Below are 17,807 nucleotides of genomic sequence, written 5' to 3' on the forward strand. Positions count from 1 at the left end.
AGCATGACTTTTTCATTATTTCTGTATTCAGATGGCCTCTTAGCTCTGGGTTTTGCAGTTGTTTATAACACTTATGAAAACCTACATGAAAAGATGATACAATCAGAAATAAGGTAAAGACAGTGGTAACAAGTATTCATTGACCTCACTTAGTTAATAATATGATGCACCCAGTCCGCTGCCTCTGGTCCGTATCAAACAGCACATTGGACATTTACACTAATACAGATATTGTAAAAAGAAGAGCAATGCTCTTGAATATATAACCATACGTACTCTGCCCATGTGCTCATGTGAGAAAGACGTTATTCTGAAGTTGCTTTCTCAAGAATGAAGTAAAAGGTACAGTAATGACCCTTACAACTCCAAAGACATGATTATAATTCTTTAGACTATTATTAAAGCAAAGTCTGTACATCTTCATCATATAAGATTATCGGTAGTTTCTTTTTAAAAAGCCCTGCACAATCTCCTTAGAAAACCATTATGAAAGAAAGCCAAGAACAGAGGACAGAAGAAGCACAAAACATTCCCAAGGGAAGGAAGAGAGTAAGGCGGTTGTCACTGCTGTGAGAACGAGTTTAAAGATACGGGGAATATGAAAATAGACAAATCCCAATGCAGATTCACTAGCTGGAGAGTAAATTTGGGGTCTAATTTTGCAATCCTCTCCTCGCCTCCAAGTGTGCTCTCTGCCACCAAGCTTTTAGATATTCCGAAGGATTCGGAGTTTTGCAGACTCTAGTGGACATGAAAAGGATAGGGGATGGTGACAACTTTAATTAATGACGTTCTCCCACAGGATCAAGGGGAAAATGTCTTAGCGTCATCAAATGAATTCCCTACTCCTGGCATAAATTAATAAAAGTGCAACTTTATCTCGAATACTCTGGAAGAGGAGACGAGAGGCCCTAGAGAAAACCAAGTCTTAAGAGGAACCGCAATGCTCTTGACAAAAACCGCACTTTTCTGTGGAAGTACATTGACTTTTTCACAGAGCAGCTTCCCTTAATAGAATCACAACCACCTGGACTACTAATAAGAGGAAGAAGAAATGAGAAAAGGGAAGGAGGATGGCAAAAATAACGCTCTGGAAGATCCAGGCAACGTCGTCGTGAAGAAAAAACGGAATAAAAATGGGCACTGGAACGCTGCTAAGGGCTTGCTTTGGTTAACACACTTGCACAACTGCAGTTCCGCTCCAGATTATGTTGAAAGTCCTTGTTTACCACCCTCGTATGAGGTTCTTCAATATATGCCTGCGAACTCCCAAAGATTGGGCGCTTACTAGTTAAGGGAGGCAGCTGTCCCGGAGGGTGTCCAGCTCGGACGGCTGACGGCTCTTTCACTTGTCGTTAACTTCCACCCAGTGGTCTCTGTCTCCCTTTGGACAGGGTACGGACCGAGTGCCATTCTTATTTCACTTGACCGAGTCCGATCTGCAACCCAGGGTAGAAGCCGCAAGGGCTGGGCAGAATTCCAGGCAAGAGGGGCCGAGAGGCATGAGCAGTGCTCCGCAGCGCTTGTCAAAGAAATGGAGCAGCGGTTCCTTTGTGGGCTCTAACATCCCTGTCCTGGGTGCCCAGCCCGGATATTTGATCTGCGGGGTGATTGATCGGTGAGGGAGAGGGGCCGCGATCCCTCCCTCCCTGCCTCCCTTCCTTATTCCCCTCTCCTCCCTCCCTCCTGACTTCCCTCCTCCCTGTCGCCTCCCCTCCTCCTTCTTGCGAGAAACGTGGCCCGTTGGATAGCAGCTCCGGTGGGGATCTGCTTGCCCTGGGGGCGCCACCCGCGCTCCCCGCGGTCCTCTCGCTCCCGGGCTGCGCTAATCGGAAGCAGTGCCGGCTCCAGTGCCTCTCTGAGTCGCAGATGCTGCGGGCTCCTCCGGGGGACGATCTGGGCAGCGCGCTCGCTGGGTAAGTTCTGAGCGCTCAGGGACGCGGTGGCGACGCGGCCAAGGAGCCGGCTTTCTCCTCAGTCCCGTTGCCTTTCCCGGCCACCTCTCCTTGGGAGGGGGACAGCGTCGCGAGGCTGGTTGCCATCCGCGTGAGGCAGCTCGCTGGCGGCCGCCCTCTATCTTCAATACCCACTAGGGATTCCTCACTCCCGGACCGTCCGTACGGGTGTGGTCGCGCGCCGCGCGTCGCGTAGCCTGGTGGCACAGGCGGCCAGGGAGGCCCCACGCACCCAGCGTGAGCTAGAAGCCTCCGGTCGGCCTGCACTGTTCAAGTCCCGAGGCGAGGGCAGCCCGAGTGGCCGTCGCGGCTGTGGAGCCGCATGCCAGACACCGCACCAGGCGTCTTGCAGGTCGGGGCAGGAAAGGCAGGGCTGCGCTGACGGCCGGTGCCCGGTGACTGGCGATCGGGGACGCTCGGAGACACCTGGTATTCGGGAAGCGCCCTTCGGAAACGGCAGTCGACCCGGCTTTCGGGCGGTGAGTGTTTAGAGTAGGAGGCTGAGGGCAAACAGTGCCCCGACTCAGGCCTCCTGGACTCTGCTTAGCCCCCTCGTGGCCTGATGGGCGGCAGGGACGGAGGTGGGCTGAAAGCCCGCCGGCACCCACCTTGTCCTGTGGAAGCCTTGGCGACCTGAGCCAAGCTTTACTTGGATACATAAGCGACGGAGTTCTTTAAGCCTCCCTCGCCTCAGCAAAGACAGGGAGCGTTTTGCTGATTTTAATGACCGCCGTTGCCTCTCTTGGGGTAGAGTTCACCCCAATCTTTGGCCTTAAAAGCCCGCTCTCTTTAGCAGGGTGCTGCGGCAGTTCTTCAGAATGAACTGGACCAAATGAAACTTATTTAAAGTGGTTATCGCGTTTCAGGCTGATTTGTTCCTAGTAACTATGTTGTGGAAAGTGGCTGTGGACTCTCAGGGACAGGCAGGAAGAAAGACCCCCTCAGGGTCCCAGTGTCGCTCCCCACAGTTAGATTACCAAAGAATTTCCTTGATTCTTTAGGTCACAAGAATTTCATGAGCCCTCAACCGCCTACACCTTTATCTCTCAATCTCTCTCCTCTCTCTGAAATTTTTAGCAAAAATAATCTGCCCTCAAGGAATATCGAAAGCGTCATCAGTGTCTTGAAGGAAATTACTGTATCTGAAAACTAAAACTAGTAATTGTTGTTTAACTTTCAAATACATTTTTTAAAATAAAAAGCATACCTTTAAGTAAAACACCACCCCCACTATTTAAGTAGATGTTTAATTCACATTAAGCAGTAGTGTGCTTTCTGGAAAGATGATGGACTGGGACTTATAATCCCTGGGTTCTATTTCTAATTGTAGTTTCTGGAGTAAGTCAGCACTTTCCCTGGTTGAGAAATGACCTCATCTGTTAAATGAACCTGACTTCTAGGGTCTTGTTCGGCTCTCACACTGGCTTTTACTTTAGTTAGATATCAACATAATAAATGTTTGTTGAATGAATGAATGAATCAATCTTATTGCTGTAGGAACTATGTACTTTTAATATTTGGAAATACGTAGAAACAAATGCCTCCTTTGCTAGGAAAGGGAGCTTAATTCTGTTCCCACTGCATCAGACTGCTTCCATCTAATGATGCAATTGCAATCCAGAGTGGGAGGCCATCCGCAGGGCTGTCCCTCTGCCTCAGAACTCATCTCAAGTTTGCCATATGGTATAGAGAAGGAAAATTTGCGTCCCCAGAAGGCAAGTATTTTGCTAAAGGCCAAACAAAAATTAGAGGGTAAGGGGGTTGCTGATGCCTGGTCCAAGGCTTTTCTTGGAAGGAGAAGGAAGAGAAAGGGAGAAAGCCCAAGAAAATAATGCACAATGCACGGTAGATCACGGAGCTACAGGTTGCCTAGTGCCTAAGTTTATAAACTGCCCCGGCTCTTCCTGGAGAGGAAGAAGCTTGTATAAAGTGAATAATCCTAGGACCTAGGCTTGACAAGGAAGGAGAAGGGGAGGAGCAGGGGGCAGGGGGCGTTCTGTTCTCAAGTGGTTTGTTATATCTGTGTGTTTGTCTGTTCCACATTTGGCCAAGCAGTGGGAACCTGGGAAAGCAAGCTGAAGTGTTTGGTGGGCACAAACACAGGCACATCATTTGCACAATTCTTTTTCCCAGGTTATTTCTTTCCACCCTTTTCTGGACCCATCTTCCTCTTCCTACCAGAGGCAACCCAAGGCCTTTCCAGGCAACAGCAGACATGATTTACCCCTTGTGAATTGCTTCCACAATGAAAGACTCTTGGGTCCAAGGAACTGTAAGATAATTAGGGAGACAACAGATAATGAAGGCAAAATCCAGCACCTAGCTGTTAGCAATGCTCTGGAAACGTTATTTCAACCCGAATTGGATGTCAGAGCTGGGAGGGCCCACATGGTCTCCCTACCCCCCTTTTGCAGATGGAGACAGAAAGATCCAGGAGCTAGTGACACATCTCGCAACAGAGCCAGATCAGAACCCAGGTAAGCTGGGTCTCAGGCCAGGACCCCTTCGTTGTCTCCTCTCTGCCTCAGGAGCCAGTCTTTCTGTACCAGCTTCCTCTTTTCTCCTAGCTCTCCTGCCCCTGCAGCCTGGAGGGCTCAACCACCCTTCCCTTGGCTCCCACTCCCAGCTGAGGCTCAGCCTGGCAGTGCTTTTCTGACACCCACTTCTTTTCTCCTTCCTCCAGGCAAGAAGCGCACGTTTAAACCTCATTATCTGGCTAAGTATAAACCTCAGGGAGAAAAGGGTTTTGTTTTTGTTTTTCTCAGTCTGTAAGCTAAGGTTGAGCTGACTTTCAGAGTCCACGCAAATATCTGTTTGGTGGGTCACCACCCAGAAAGGAATTCTCCTAAGCACTGAATCAAGGCTCTGTATGTAAAGCATAAATCCCCTAGGAGAACTCCTCGCCCTCCTACACAGACACACTGGTGCATGCACACACACCCCACTCTCTGCACAGAGAGCATCTGAGCTAGGAGCTGGCAAGTGGGGCACCAGTCCTGTAGCAAAGAGGCACACCACATGCGCGCGCGCGCGCACACACACACACACACTCACACACAGAGAGAGACACACACTCTTACACAGTTCTCCCTTGCTTGGGAATCTGGGATAAGAACACCCCCACCCCCACCCCTGCCCTCCACAGGTATTGTGTAGGTGAGAGAAAGAGGGAGAAGTCAAAGAGAACACAGAGAGGTTGCCAGCCCAAGAGCAGGGTCCCTCCTTGAGAAACCCCTCTGCAGGAGCATCTCCTGCGACCAGCCAGGTTGGAGGTGAAGTAGTTCAGAATCAACTGACGCAACCAGGAATTGAGCTTTGCAAAGCCACTTGCAAGGAAGGGAAGCATCTGCCCAACCCTCCCCCACCGCGCGCCCTGGATCCTCTGCCTGCCCCCTCCCCTGTGACGTCACCCTAGTCCTGTCCCAGCGAGCCTGCAAAGCCTCTCAAATTCAAACTGCTAGACGCACTGCTGCCGCCGCCACCGGATTGGAAACGCGCGCCCAGGCTCCGCCGTCGCCTTCGCCCGGCGACCGGGCCAGCCGGCTCTGCGACCTCCCTACAGAATCGCACCCCAGTCCCTCCCTGGCAGCTCGGCTTCCCTCCGCTCTAACTCCCTCCGCTCCAACTCTCCTCTTCCGCTCCTGCCTCCAGTCGGATATTTAATTTCTGCACACCCCCAGTCAAATTAAATCAACCAACAAAAAGCAGGGCATCCCCCCTGGAAGCAGCGTCTTATTGTACCTTGTTCTCTCTCTTCCTGAAGATGCTAAACTCCTGGTGGACTGCAGAGGAGCGGGGATCTGTTTTCTCCTGATGTGTGAGTACACCCCTCCCTGCGCTGTCTTTGCCATCTCTATCTCCCCTCTATCTCTGCCGCCAGCCCCCTTATTCCTGATTTTCGCATCCCCTTTTTGCGCTTTTTTTTTTTTTTTTAAATAAAGCGATTGCGATTTCTGCTGGAAGCCCAAGACGGGCGAGCCGCCCGAGATCTCTTCGAGATACCCCAGGGGAGGAGGAGATGGGCAGGATTTAATAGGACAACTCGGTTACTAATGACTTGGCGGCTGGCTGCGACCCCCCGGGAAATCAGGTGCAAGCATGTGTGTTCCCGGGGCGCGTGTGTGGGTGGCCTCGGGGTGGGGGAATAGGGAGCGGAGAAAAGAAACCGCTTTGAAAAATGCAATGATTTCATTCTGCCGTGATGCCAACCCCCTCATTCTCCCTCGCTCCCACTCCGCCGCCTTGCTTTACCATTTTTAATCGGGCTTCCTTGTTTCTTTCTTCCCTGCACCCACTTCTGCCCCCTGCCCCCCACTTAAGGTTTGCCTGTAGGTACCTGAGTTGACACCGAAGGTGCCTAAAGATGCTGAGCGGCGTTTGGTTCCTCAGTGTGTTAACCGTGGCCGGGATCTTACAGACGGAGAGTCGCAAAACTGCCAAAGACATTTGCAAGATCCGCTGTCTGTGCGAAGAGAAGGAAAACGTACTGAATATTAACTGTGAAAACAAAGGATTTACAACAGTTAGCCTGCTCCAGCCCCCCCAGTATAGAATCTATCAGCTTTTTCTCAATGGAAACCTCTTGACAAGACTGTATCCAAATGAATTTGTCAATTACTCCAACGCAGTGACTCTTCACCTAGGTAACAACGGGTTACAGGAGATCCGAACGGGGGCATTCAGTGGCCTCAAAACTCTCAAGAGACTGCATCTTAACAACAACAAGCTCGAGATATTGAGGGAGGACACTTTCCTGGGCCTAGAGAGCCTGGAGTATCTCCAGGCTGACTACAATTACATCAGTGCCATCGAGGCTGGGGCATTCAGCAAACTTAACAAGCTCAAAGTGCTCATTCTGAATGACAACCTTCTGCTTTCACTGCCCAGCAATGTGTTCCGCTTTGTCCTGCTGACCCACTTAGACCTCAGGGGGAATAGGCTAAAAGTAATGCCTTTTGCTGGCGTCCTTGAACACATTGGAGGGATCATGGAGATTCAGCTGGAGGAGAACCCCTGGAATTGCACCTGTGACTTACTTCCTCTCAAGGCTTGGCTAGACACCATAACTGTGTTTGTGGGAGAGATTGTCTGTGAAACACCCTTTAGGTTGCATGGGAAAGATGTGACCCAGCTGACCAGGCAAGACCTCTGTCCCAGAAAAAGTACCAGTGATTCCAGTCAGAGGGGCAGCCACGCCGACACACACATCCAAAGGCTGTCACCTACAATGAATCCTGCCCTCAGCCCAACCAGGGCTCCCAAAGCCAGCCGGCCGCCCAAGATGCGAAATCGTCCAACTCCCCGGGTGACTGTGTCAAAGGACAGGCAAAGTTTTGGACCCATCATGGTGTACCAGACCAAGTCTCCTGTGCCTCTCACGTGTCCCAGCAGCTGCGTCTGCACTTCTCAGAGCTCAGACAACGGTCTGAATGTAAACTGCCAAGAAAGGAAGTTCACTAATATCTCTGACCTGCAGCCCAAACCTACCAGTCCAAAGAAACTTTACCTAACAGGGAACTATCTTCAAACTGTCTATAAGAATGACCTCTTAGAATACAGTTCTTTGGACTTACTGCATTTAGGAAACAACCGGATTGCAGTCATTCAGGAAGGTGCCTTTACAAACCTGACCAGTTTACGCAGACTTTATCTGAATGGCAATTACCTTGAAGTGCTGTATCCTTCTATGTTTGATGGACTGCAGAGCTTGCAATATCTCTATTTAGAGTATAATGTCATTAAGGAAATTAAGCCTCTGACATTTGATGCTTTGATTAACCTACAGCTACTGTTTCTGAATAACAACCTTCTTCGGTCCTTACCTGATAACATCTTTGGGGGTACAGCTCTCACCAGGCTAAATCTGAGAAACAACCATTTTTCTCACCTGCCTGTGAAAGGGGTCTTGGATCAACTTCCGGCTTTCATCCAGATAGATCTGCAAGAGAACCCATGGGACTGTACCTGTGACATCATGGGCTTAAAAGACTGGACAGAACATGCTAATTCCCCTGTCATCATTAATGAGGTGACTTGTGAATCTCCTGCTAAGCATGCAGGGGAGATTCTAAAATTTCTGGGGAGGGAGGCTATCTGTCCGGAGAGTCCAAACTTGTCAGATGGGACCATTTTATCAATGAATCACAATACAGACACACCTCGGTCACTTAGTGTGTCTCCTAGTTCCTATCCTGAACTACACACCGAAGTTCCACTTTCTGTCTTAATTTTGGGATTGCTTGTTGTTTTCATCTTATCTGTCTGTTTTGGGGCCGGCTTATTCGTCTTTGTCTTGAAACGCCGAAAGGGAGTGCCAAATGTTCCCAGGAATACCAACAACTTAGACGCAAGTTCCTTTCAATTACAGTATGGGTCTTACAACACTGAGACTCATGATAAAACAGACGGCCATGTCTACAACTATATCACCCCACCTGTGGGTCAGATGTGCCAAAACCCCATCTACATGCAGAAGGAAGGAGACCCAGTAGCTTATTACCGAAACCTGCAAGAGTTCAGCTATAGCAACCTCGAGGAGAAAAAAGAAGAGCCAGCCACACCTGCTTACACAATAAGTGCCACTGAGCTGCTAGAAAAGCAGGCCACACCAAGAGAGCCTGAGCTGCTGTATCAAAATATTGCTGAGCGAGTCAAGGAACTCCCCAGCGCAGGCCTAGTCCACTATAACTTTTGTACCTTACCTAAACGGCAGTTTGCCCCTTCCTATGAATCTCGACGCCAAAACCAAGACAGAATCAATAAAACCGTTTTATATGGAACTCCCAGGAAATGCTTTGTGGGGCAGTCAAAACCCAACCACCCTTTACTGCAAGCTAAGCCGCAGTCAGAACCGGACTACCTCGAAGTTCTGGAGAAACAAACTGCAATCAGTCAGCTGTGAAGGGAAATCATTTACAACCCTACGGCATCACAGGATGCTACTCCAAACTGTTGGAAACGTGGAAATTAGCTTTTGTGTTTGTGTTCTCCCTTTCCCAGTGTACATGGGGGACTTTGAAGATGTTTGGGAGATGGGGTGAAGTAATGATATTGCTTTTGCAAGTTTTCCTTTAAATTATTTCTCTCTCATTCTCCTCCCCTCCTTTTTTTTTTCCTTCTCTTCTTGGGAACGATCAGTGGACCTGAATGCTTCTGTAATGCATTTCTTCATATATTTTGTTGATGGTTTTGTTTCTTTTTTCTTCTTTATTTTTCAGTGTGGGAGTGGGAATAGGAGATTATAGTGACTGAAGAAAGAATAGGCAAACTTTGCAAATGAAAATGGATATTTAGTGTATTTTGTAGAAGATCTCCAAAGATCTTTGGTGACTACAACTTCTTTTGTAAATAATGATATATGGTATTTCCATCTTCAGTTACCAAGTATAGCCACTGGGCCTCACTACTTTGTGTTAAAGTGCCTTCGCACTTTAAGTACATTACTTAAATGTTGCTTTTAGCTTTGATAAATTGAAACTATTTTAATGTGTTGTATTTTTGAAATTGAAAACACTGTAAAATAGATCGATGTGTCAGCTATATTAAGTCAACGTGCAGTTTGCTTGAGTTATAGAAACCAGCCTGTCAACAAATGATTCTAGTTCTAGGACTTTGTAGGCTTAACTATACGATATTTCCTTTCCTCTGGGTTTGTTTTAAGTGATTTTATTTAAGTCAACTAAGGGGATTTAACAGTGGACTAGAGGTAATAAGCCACCTCAGTCAGGATTAATAATTCATTAATAAAATATATTTAACCCAATATCAGAGTGAATTGAGCAATTAATGCCCTTCCGTAAATCATTATTTTACACCAACATGGTGAGTGTTTTAGATTATTTTCCTAATTAAAAGGACATGACACAGCTAGTAGTATATTTTTCTGCATTGATTAGATATTTTTATATATTTAAATGAAAAAGTCTGTATTTCTAACTTTTTAATTGAAAATATTTTTTCTGCCTATTGAAACATTTTCTATAAACACACACCAGTAGAGGCCGCCACACACCTCATTTAACAAAGACATATGAGCCATTAAATACCTTGAAGGAAGACTTCATGGGTGCGATTAAATCTTCCCAAGTAAGTTCTCTGCAAAATTTAAGGTAGCAGAGATAAAAACATATACATTACTTTCTATTTATTTTAGATCACAGGCTAGACTCATAATCCTTCTCAATTTTAACATTTTCTGACAAGACCGCATTTTCCTCTTGAGTTTAATTGGCGCATGAATGGGGTGCTATCAAATCACGTAATATTTGCATCTCCAAAGCGATTAATAGTTATTTAAACCAAGACCGGAAGCATCTTTTTCCTTCTGCCTTCTTTGGGCATGTGTAACTTACAGTTTTCCTTGTCAGCTTGAGCAAGATTTTCATTTTGGTCTTAGCATTAAAATGATTTTAATTAGCCAAGTCTATATAACATTTATGAAGCCTTATTAGACTGTAAATAATTTTTAGATGCAAACATTATTGTGTGATTTAAACAAACAGCCCTTCTTTACAACAAAAAATAGTTTTGTTTTGTCTATTGTAAATCCTTATGCAACTGGGATGGTGATCTGCATATAAAGTAGTTCAGCTTTTCAATTCCTTATTAAAGCAAGTGATGGTGTCTGAAAGAAGCACACTGTTTCCTTTTCATAAATAGGTTACTGCACATAATAATCCTTTATCATCATGTGGAGATTGAAGTGGATCCTGATAACTTACTTTTAAAGCTTTAAAATTACTAATAGTATATTGTCTGTCACTATAAACAATTCATGTGATAGGCTTTCAATTAGAAATTTCTTAAATCCAAATTATTTGGATTAATAATTACTGGTGCGAGATACTTGTTTGTAAAAACAATAGAAGGTTATTGTGTATATATAATCATGTAAAGGGCATTCAAGAAGAAAATACCTTGAACAACATAAAATTTCTGAATATCTACAGTGGCAAGCTAACATGCTCACTTTGATAACAAATGATAATTCCTATTTTGATCCATTAGAAGAAAGTTGAAAACGGTGGGCTGAAATGATCTACGAGAAAGTTCATGTACAGATATTTTACATTTCGCAGAAGAGGAGCTAGAATATTCTGCTAGTTGAATTTGGAGATGACTCCGGGAAACCATTTCATCTTTCAGTGAAGTATTTATATATAAAAGAGTTTCAAAAACCCTTTTCTGACTGCTCTCATTTGATGCAATGATACATACAGAATACAGAGGTAGGTATTTTGGGAAGTGATTATGAAGGCAGATTTGCATATATGTTCTGTTAAGATCTTCTCAGGCTTAAATTATGTGACTGGAGCTCTTGATGCAGTGATTCCACTTAAATGTTTATTTTTATGTTTCTGAAAGTAAAGCCATTCCTATAAAATGCCATTGCCCATAGAAAAAAAATAACTCATTAAGCTTAAAGAGAGATGATACCTTAATATTAATTTACTTACAAGATTTTAAAGACGCCTCCTGGAAGAACTAAAATTTATAAACTCTTTTGCCTAATAAGTATGGTTTAATTCTATATCCTCTTGCTTGTTAGATTTATGTTTTATTTGCAGTAGATTTTTAAATGTAAGTCTTTGAATGTAGTCCAGACTATTTTATTTAACAGCATCATGCACCATACCCTTCGAACCTTTATTGTCTAATGCAATCATAAACACTTTAATTTTTATTAACTCACTAGCATTCCCACTGACTATATTCTATTTTGCTTTATCTGCTCAAGCACTTTCCAGCATATTTTATTTTAGGATTTTTATTTTTATCTTCCACAGCTGGATACTGCTATTTCACTTTTATTTCACATGCAGCTTTAAGAGGTATGAGCATCAGCACAGCAAAATTGTTCCAGCCTACAGAATGTGGTCTCCCAGGGCCCTGCCAGGAACAGATCTGTATGTCTGGCCCTACAAATGAAAAATGGTAATTCCCTTCTATTTTAGCTCTTAATTAGTTGTGTTCACTGTTTCCGAATATACCTGTGGCTAAGTTTTTATTGAAATACTCAAAAGTACCACTTCTCAGTCTGAACACAATTGCTAAGAGCCTATTTTGGCTCTGAACTTTGGTCGACCTGTGTGCCTTGTTAGTTCTCTCCAGCAGCTGGTGAGTAAGGAAATGACCCTTCAATTTCCTATTCTCTTTCCTCTGACCTCTAATGTGACTTAATTTTTTTTAATGTCTCCAAGTCATCAAGGGCTTAATAATTTATGAATTTTACAGAAAGCATTTGAGGAACAAGAGACAGGTTCTGTGATTTTTCAGACTCTGAAAATTCATTTTGATTGTACATATTCCATAAATATAGTGGATTGAATGCTAGAGTGAAGAAAGCCTTCCAGAGAATTCTCCCAGTCCATTCATTTGTTCATTCATTTGTTCATTCAATAGTTGTTGAGTGTTTATTTCCTGGGTGCCTGGCTCTAGGCTATGTGCTGAGGCACAGTAGGCAGGATCTCTACCCTCCTCACAACACCCTCTTCACTCTCCACCGCACCCCCTACTACTCACCCGCACCCTGGCAAGGAGCTTAGTGCTAATAAGGGAGAATCTTACCTGAATAGCAATCACCCAGATTAAACAAACAGTGGAGACAGTAATGCGATGCAGGAAGTTAAGTTTTTAAAGGTGATTCTGTGCAGTAAGGTATAAAAGTGATATATAATAAATAGTCTAGCTATAGTCTAACATCTCTTTAGAATTACACAGTTAAAAAGGAGAAGAAAAAAACAACAAAATAAGATAAAATAAAACAAATTTCTGCAAACTAAGGCCCAGGATCATGGCCTAAAGAAAGCTATATACTTGTGCTATCTAAGGCGCTACTTTGTAAAGATGACTATCAAGATTGTAAATACAAAATTTTAAAATGTACTTTAATTTTCTGGCAGAATATTCCTGTTTCATAGGGAATATTTACTTTATTTTAGTGGCTTGAAATAGAACATTTTGGCTTAAATGTCTTTTGATAAGACACAGTACTTTGATAAGACACCTTAATCTTGAGAGAGAAAAAAATTAAGTACTATATATAGGTGTGATTTGTTTCTCACAATGATTGTGCAAAAAGTCACATGTAAATGGAAATTTTGTAAATCAAATTGTATTTTAAATGCATTAGAGGAGCTTCCATTTAGAGGAAATTGTGAATTCTTTCATAAAGCTTAAAACCATTTTATAATACAAATAACCATTCTCCAATTTATCTGTTTTGTATTTTTGGATTTTCAATATCAACTTTGCTTAAAACAGAGCCCACCTGCATAGTAACTGTGTTTTGCCACAGCTGCTCGGGCTACCAGTTTCTTGGTAGCTAAGGGCTTGTGTTTGAAAGTCTGCTGAAGTTTGGTGTGAATTAGGCTATCAAGCAACGCTATAATAGCACAGTAGCAGTCCTGAAGAGTCCAAGTAGCCAACCTATTTCAACACAATTGAACACAGGACTCTTCTGCTCAGCAGCATCTCCTTTCTCAGATATGGCCACGTTACAGTAGCGTGTAAAATGACTCCTTTATTCATATTCTATAAAGTGCTTAGAGTCACAGGTTTTATAATAAAGTATGTTATTATGTAAACATTAAATTGCATGTATGTTAAAATTTACAGCAGTACTTTAGCTTGAAAGTACTTGTAGAAATACTGTTAGATTTAGTTGCGAATAATTGTTCTCAAGTTACTGGAATAAATGTCAAATGAAACAAGCTCTTGTGTAAATAGACTTCTGTGCCTAATAGTGATATTGTTTCAAAAAATAAATGTCATAGTTTGGGCTGTTATGAGGCAAAATGAAACACTGGAAATGTGATCAAACGATCTTGGGTTTTATTGGATAAATTGTTTACATAGTTACTTTATGTGTAATTAGCTTTCAGTTAATAAACAAATGTTCACTAACAATGAACATTTAAATTAGTTAGAAAAGATAAGAATCTATAAAGAGGAATGAATGACAAAATATCGTTGGGACAGTTTTCTTTGTCTTGATATGCTTAGAGATAAAGGCTTTGATTCTTTGTATGATTAGTTTACATGTTTCAGGTAAAATTAGCTTTATAAAAACATGTCTTAATACTTTTCCATGACCGTCCGTTAGTATTGGACTTAAAAAATTACCAGTAAACAACAACAAAAGCAATTCAAATAGAGATGCCTCTCTAAGTACTGATTAGGTCTGCTGATTGCTTACTCTCCCCACCAGACACAGACATACATCTACACCAAAGTCAATTTTTTTTATTATAAATTTTAGTCTAATACCATATGTGATCTAATACATTTCTATTTAATAAAACAAGAGACTGACATACAAATCCAAAGAATAGAAATTATGAGTTTATTAATAGAAATTCCATCACTATATTCCTAAAAAGTAGAGTTAGAAAAAATAATCAGAGAGAAAAGGAGGGGGTTCATTTGTTCCTGTGATTATGGTGATATAATGGCAAACTTACTTCTTTGGCCATTTATATTTAGTTGAATATTAGAGTGTATCTGCCAGGCATGCTCCAAATCACAAATATATAATGTAACAAAGGATTTGAGATTCCTTTGGGAACATGTGGGCTTAAAACAAATTATCCTCTCTTAAGATTACCAATATATGTGCAATATATTTATTTTATTCATGTAGCTTTCATAAGGTAGCTGAAACAATTGGAATAGCCAGATTCTAAAGTGTTTTGCTAAAGGAGAATTGGTGCTAGTATACCAGATTACCAGATCCTTTGACAAGATCATCTGAAATGAGAATAAAAGTAATGTACAGCTCCCCATTCTGAACACATGTAATATAAAATATTAAGTTCCTTATGTGCCCGTTGATACTAGAAAAAGAGCATCAAAATAGGCTGGGCACAGTGGTTCATGCCTGTAATCCCGGCACTTTGGGAGGCTGAGGTGGGCGACTTACCGTAAGTCAGGAATTCAAGACTAGCCTGACCAAAGTGGTGAAACCCTGTCTCTACTAAATACAGAGAATTAGCTGCGCATGGTGGCACATGCCTGTGATCCCAGCTACTTGGGAGACCGAGGCAGGAGAATTGCCTGAACCCAGGAGGTGGAGGTTACAGTGAGCCAAGATTGCGCCATCATACTCCAACCTGGGCAAGAACAGCGAAACTCTGTCTCAAAAAAAAAAAAAAAAAATAGAGCATCAAAATAGATTTTGTCAATCCTGGTTGGGGTGGAAAATGTGCCTCATCCATACTTCCCTGGGTAAATACTTTATAATTACTTATATATCATTTTTGTTAATTTTTAAAATTATTTTATGTTTCCTATCGACATTTACCATAAAAAGAACATTTAAGCCAGTTATGTGTCAGATTGTTTCCTAGAATTTTGGGACATTTAAATCTTGGCAGAATGTGGTCCACAACAGACAATCTAAGTTACTTTCCAGCTCACAAAGCAACTATCAGGCAGACAAGATTCCTAATGGAGTATACTCTGGGTAATCCTCAGACAAATCCCTCCCCTATCTACCTCTTGTACTTTTATATCGTTAACACCTGACATAATGTTTTGGACCATAGTACCTAACTCTCCAATAAATATTTCTGTTTAGCGAATAAATGAATGAATGGGTGAATGAGTCTGTGGTTCTCATATAAATGCCGAAGAAATGGCTGAAAACTAGAGGATCTAAGTTTAAATCATAATTGCAATGAATTATCATCTGTTCCTGGAAGTCTTACATTATTTTGTTTGAATATTTTCAGAACTTTATGAGACACAAGCACACACACACACACACACACACACACACACACACACACAGAGACATACCCCACGAAGATGGCAAAGAAGTGTAGTAACACATAGCCAAGATCTAAAGTTAATTACATGCAGGCAAGCCCGATTTTTTAAGTGATACTTGGGTCTGTCCATCAAACCCAAAGATTTTATTCTAGAGTTAAAAGTAACTTTACTGCTGCTGAGCTGTGAGATTGTCTTGTTATCGGCTTTTGGGATTGGGACATTCTGAATTAAGAGAAAATGCACTCTCTGAAGAGCTTGAATGATAAATTCTTCCAGAGATTATCATTTAGTTTTTATTATGGCTCTCTATATTTGATTGATTTGTTTCTTATGTCTTCCAGAGAGAAGAGAAATTATTTGAGTTAAAAAACCATAGTAAATCATATTTCTGTCAGAACAAGATTGTTACATACAGTTCAATTTAGACAAAATAAGGGCCTACAAGTGGTATTTAACAGTGAAGAGTCCTAGGATCTGAGGTTCTGGCCTTAGTGTGGCAATAAAGCTGTACAGATAAGTCATGGTTCTCATTGGGCCTCAGCTCCCCATCGGGAACAGTGTTGGACTGGATGAATTCAATGGACACATTCAACCTTGGTTCTCTGTGAGTTTAGGCCTCTTTGGAAATGGCTGCTCACACAAAACAAAATAGGGATTGAGACAAGTATTATTTAAGCCTGAAAATCTCTTATACTTCTGTTTTCATTTTTCTACTTTGGATATAGCCCTATTCTGATTTTTTTTCCTATAGCATTCAAATGCACAATTTATCTTGGGTTAATCTCTCCTGCCAAGCTTGACTTTAAAAAAGGTTTAAACCATTTTTCTTACTTCTTTGTAAATCACAAAATCCTACTGCCTTTTTGTGTGTGTGTATGGCAGGGAGGGGCGGGATTGTGATGGGTTTTCTGTTTATTTTTCAAGGAGTTGTCTTTTTTATGGATAAATGAATTTAGTTATTCCCCATGATAATTAAACCAACTAAACTATGAATTTATCTAAGAAGACCACATTATCACATTTCACAGAAAATAGCATTTTTTTCCCATTTACTGGTTTATCACCCCACCCTTTTAACCAACACTGCCAAGTTTCTTATTATCAGGGAGACTGACAGACCCTTGGACAACTTAGTTGAGCTTCGGAAATTCAATGATTCATTCCAGTGAGCAAAGCTCTTAGCTGACAGGAGGTATTTGGCCTCTTCACCATCATAAACTTCAGTCATAGTTTCATTGCTGGACCAATGTGTCTCTATCTGCTCATATAGATTTTTAAATGGAAACAAAGGAATAAAGCCCTGAACATTGTAATTTTCAGCTGACGTGTTCTCATGTAAGAATGAAAAAGAGGAAAAAGGTATCCATTCAAAAAATTTCTCTGCTTTCCAGAGGTTTCTGAGGGGCTTATTAAAAGCATTAGTGAATGAAAAGAAAATCAAACAAGTTTCCTGGGTGTTTTTCTGTCATGTTGCAGAAGTTTATTAAAAAGGCAGTGTGAGTTATCCTTGTCCAAACCCAGCATCTAAAAAATACATTGAAAAGGATGTCACTGGAATACTAAAGGCTTAAAATGTAATTCCATTTCAAATATTTAACTTGAAATTTTTGAACAAAATATATTTTATTTGCTAAGTTGATCTCTGAAAAGCAAATACATGTTAAGTAATAATCTGTGTAAGTCAGGGTAGGGGTTTGTTGAAATAATTCTTTCGTTTTAAATTGCATTTATTTAGATTTTACTTCATGCAAATTCATCAGAAAATTTTTCAGTTCTACTATGCAAAGAGCTCAAATGTTCCAAAATTTTAAAAACAAGCTAATTTTCCTGCTCTTACAGACTAAAAGGAGGAGAAGCTCTGTCCGTATTGATGTAGTTTGTTTTTCAATTGGGATTTCTTAGTTTCTCTGTGGGGCAAAATCAAATATACAAGGATGGGTATTTGTACAAAGACAAAGTCAAGTCTTAGAAAGAGAGGGGTAAATATATACTTTCTCAAATGATTTGTAACAGAGGGCTACAAACTAAGACATTTCACAACTCGTCTTGCTGTGCCTGTCCAAGAGAAATCCTTCCTAAGCC

The 17,807-nt window shown here is 42.0% G+C and overlaps 1 protein-coding gene across 10 annotated transcripts; it reads left to right on the forward strand.

The window, feature by feature from the left end:
* The first annotated feature begins 1,726 nt into the window (after nt 1-1,726).
* Nucleotides 1,727-9,717, forward strand: SLITRK2 (SLIT and NTRK like family member 2). 10 transcript variants are annotated; one of them, XM_008989989.5, is made up of 5 exons: nt 1,727-1,916; nt 4,370-4,432; nt 5,719-5,772; nt 5,897-6,045; nt 6,276-9,717. In XM_008989989.5, the coding sequence occupies exon 5, from the start codon at nt 6,319-6,321 to the stop codon at nt 8,854-8,856; it is 2,538 nt and encodes an 845-aa protein (XP_008988237.1). In that variant the 5' UTR covers nt 1,727-1,916; nt 4,370-4,432; nt 5,719-5,772; nt 5,897-6,045; nt 6,276-6,318; the 3' UTR covers nt 8,857-9,717. The 10 variants fall into 10 exon arrangements, with proteins under 10 accessions (XP_008988237.1, XP_078218804.1, XP_035143806.1 ...); XM_078362678.1 differs by lacking the exon at nt 5,897-6,045; XM_035287915.3 differs by lacking the exons at nt 4,370-4,432; nt 5,897-6,045.
* The last annotated feature ends 8,090 nt before the right edge of the window (nt 9,718-17,807 follow it).

This window comes from Callithrix jacchus, chromosome X, assembly GCF_049354715.1.
Source record: "Callithrix jacchus isolate 240 chromosome X, calJac240_pri, whole genome shotgun sequence".
NCBI classification, from domain to species: domain Eukaryota; kingdom Metazoa; phylum Chordata; class Mammalia; order Primates; family Cebidae; genus Callithrix; species Callithrix jacchus.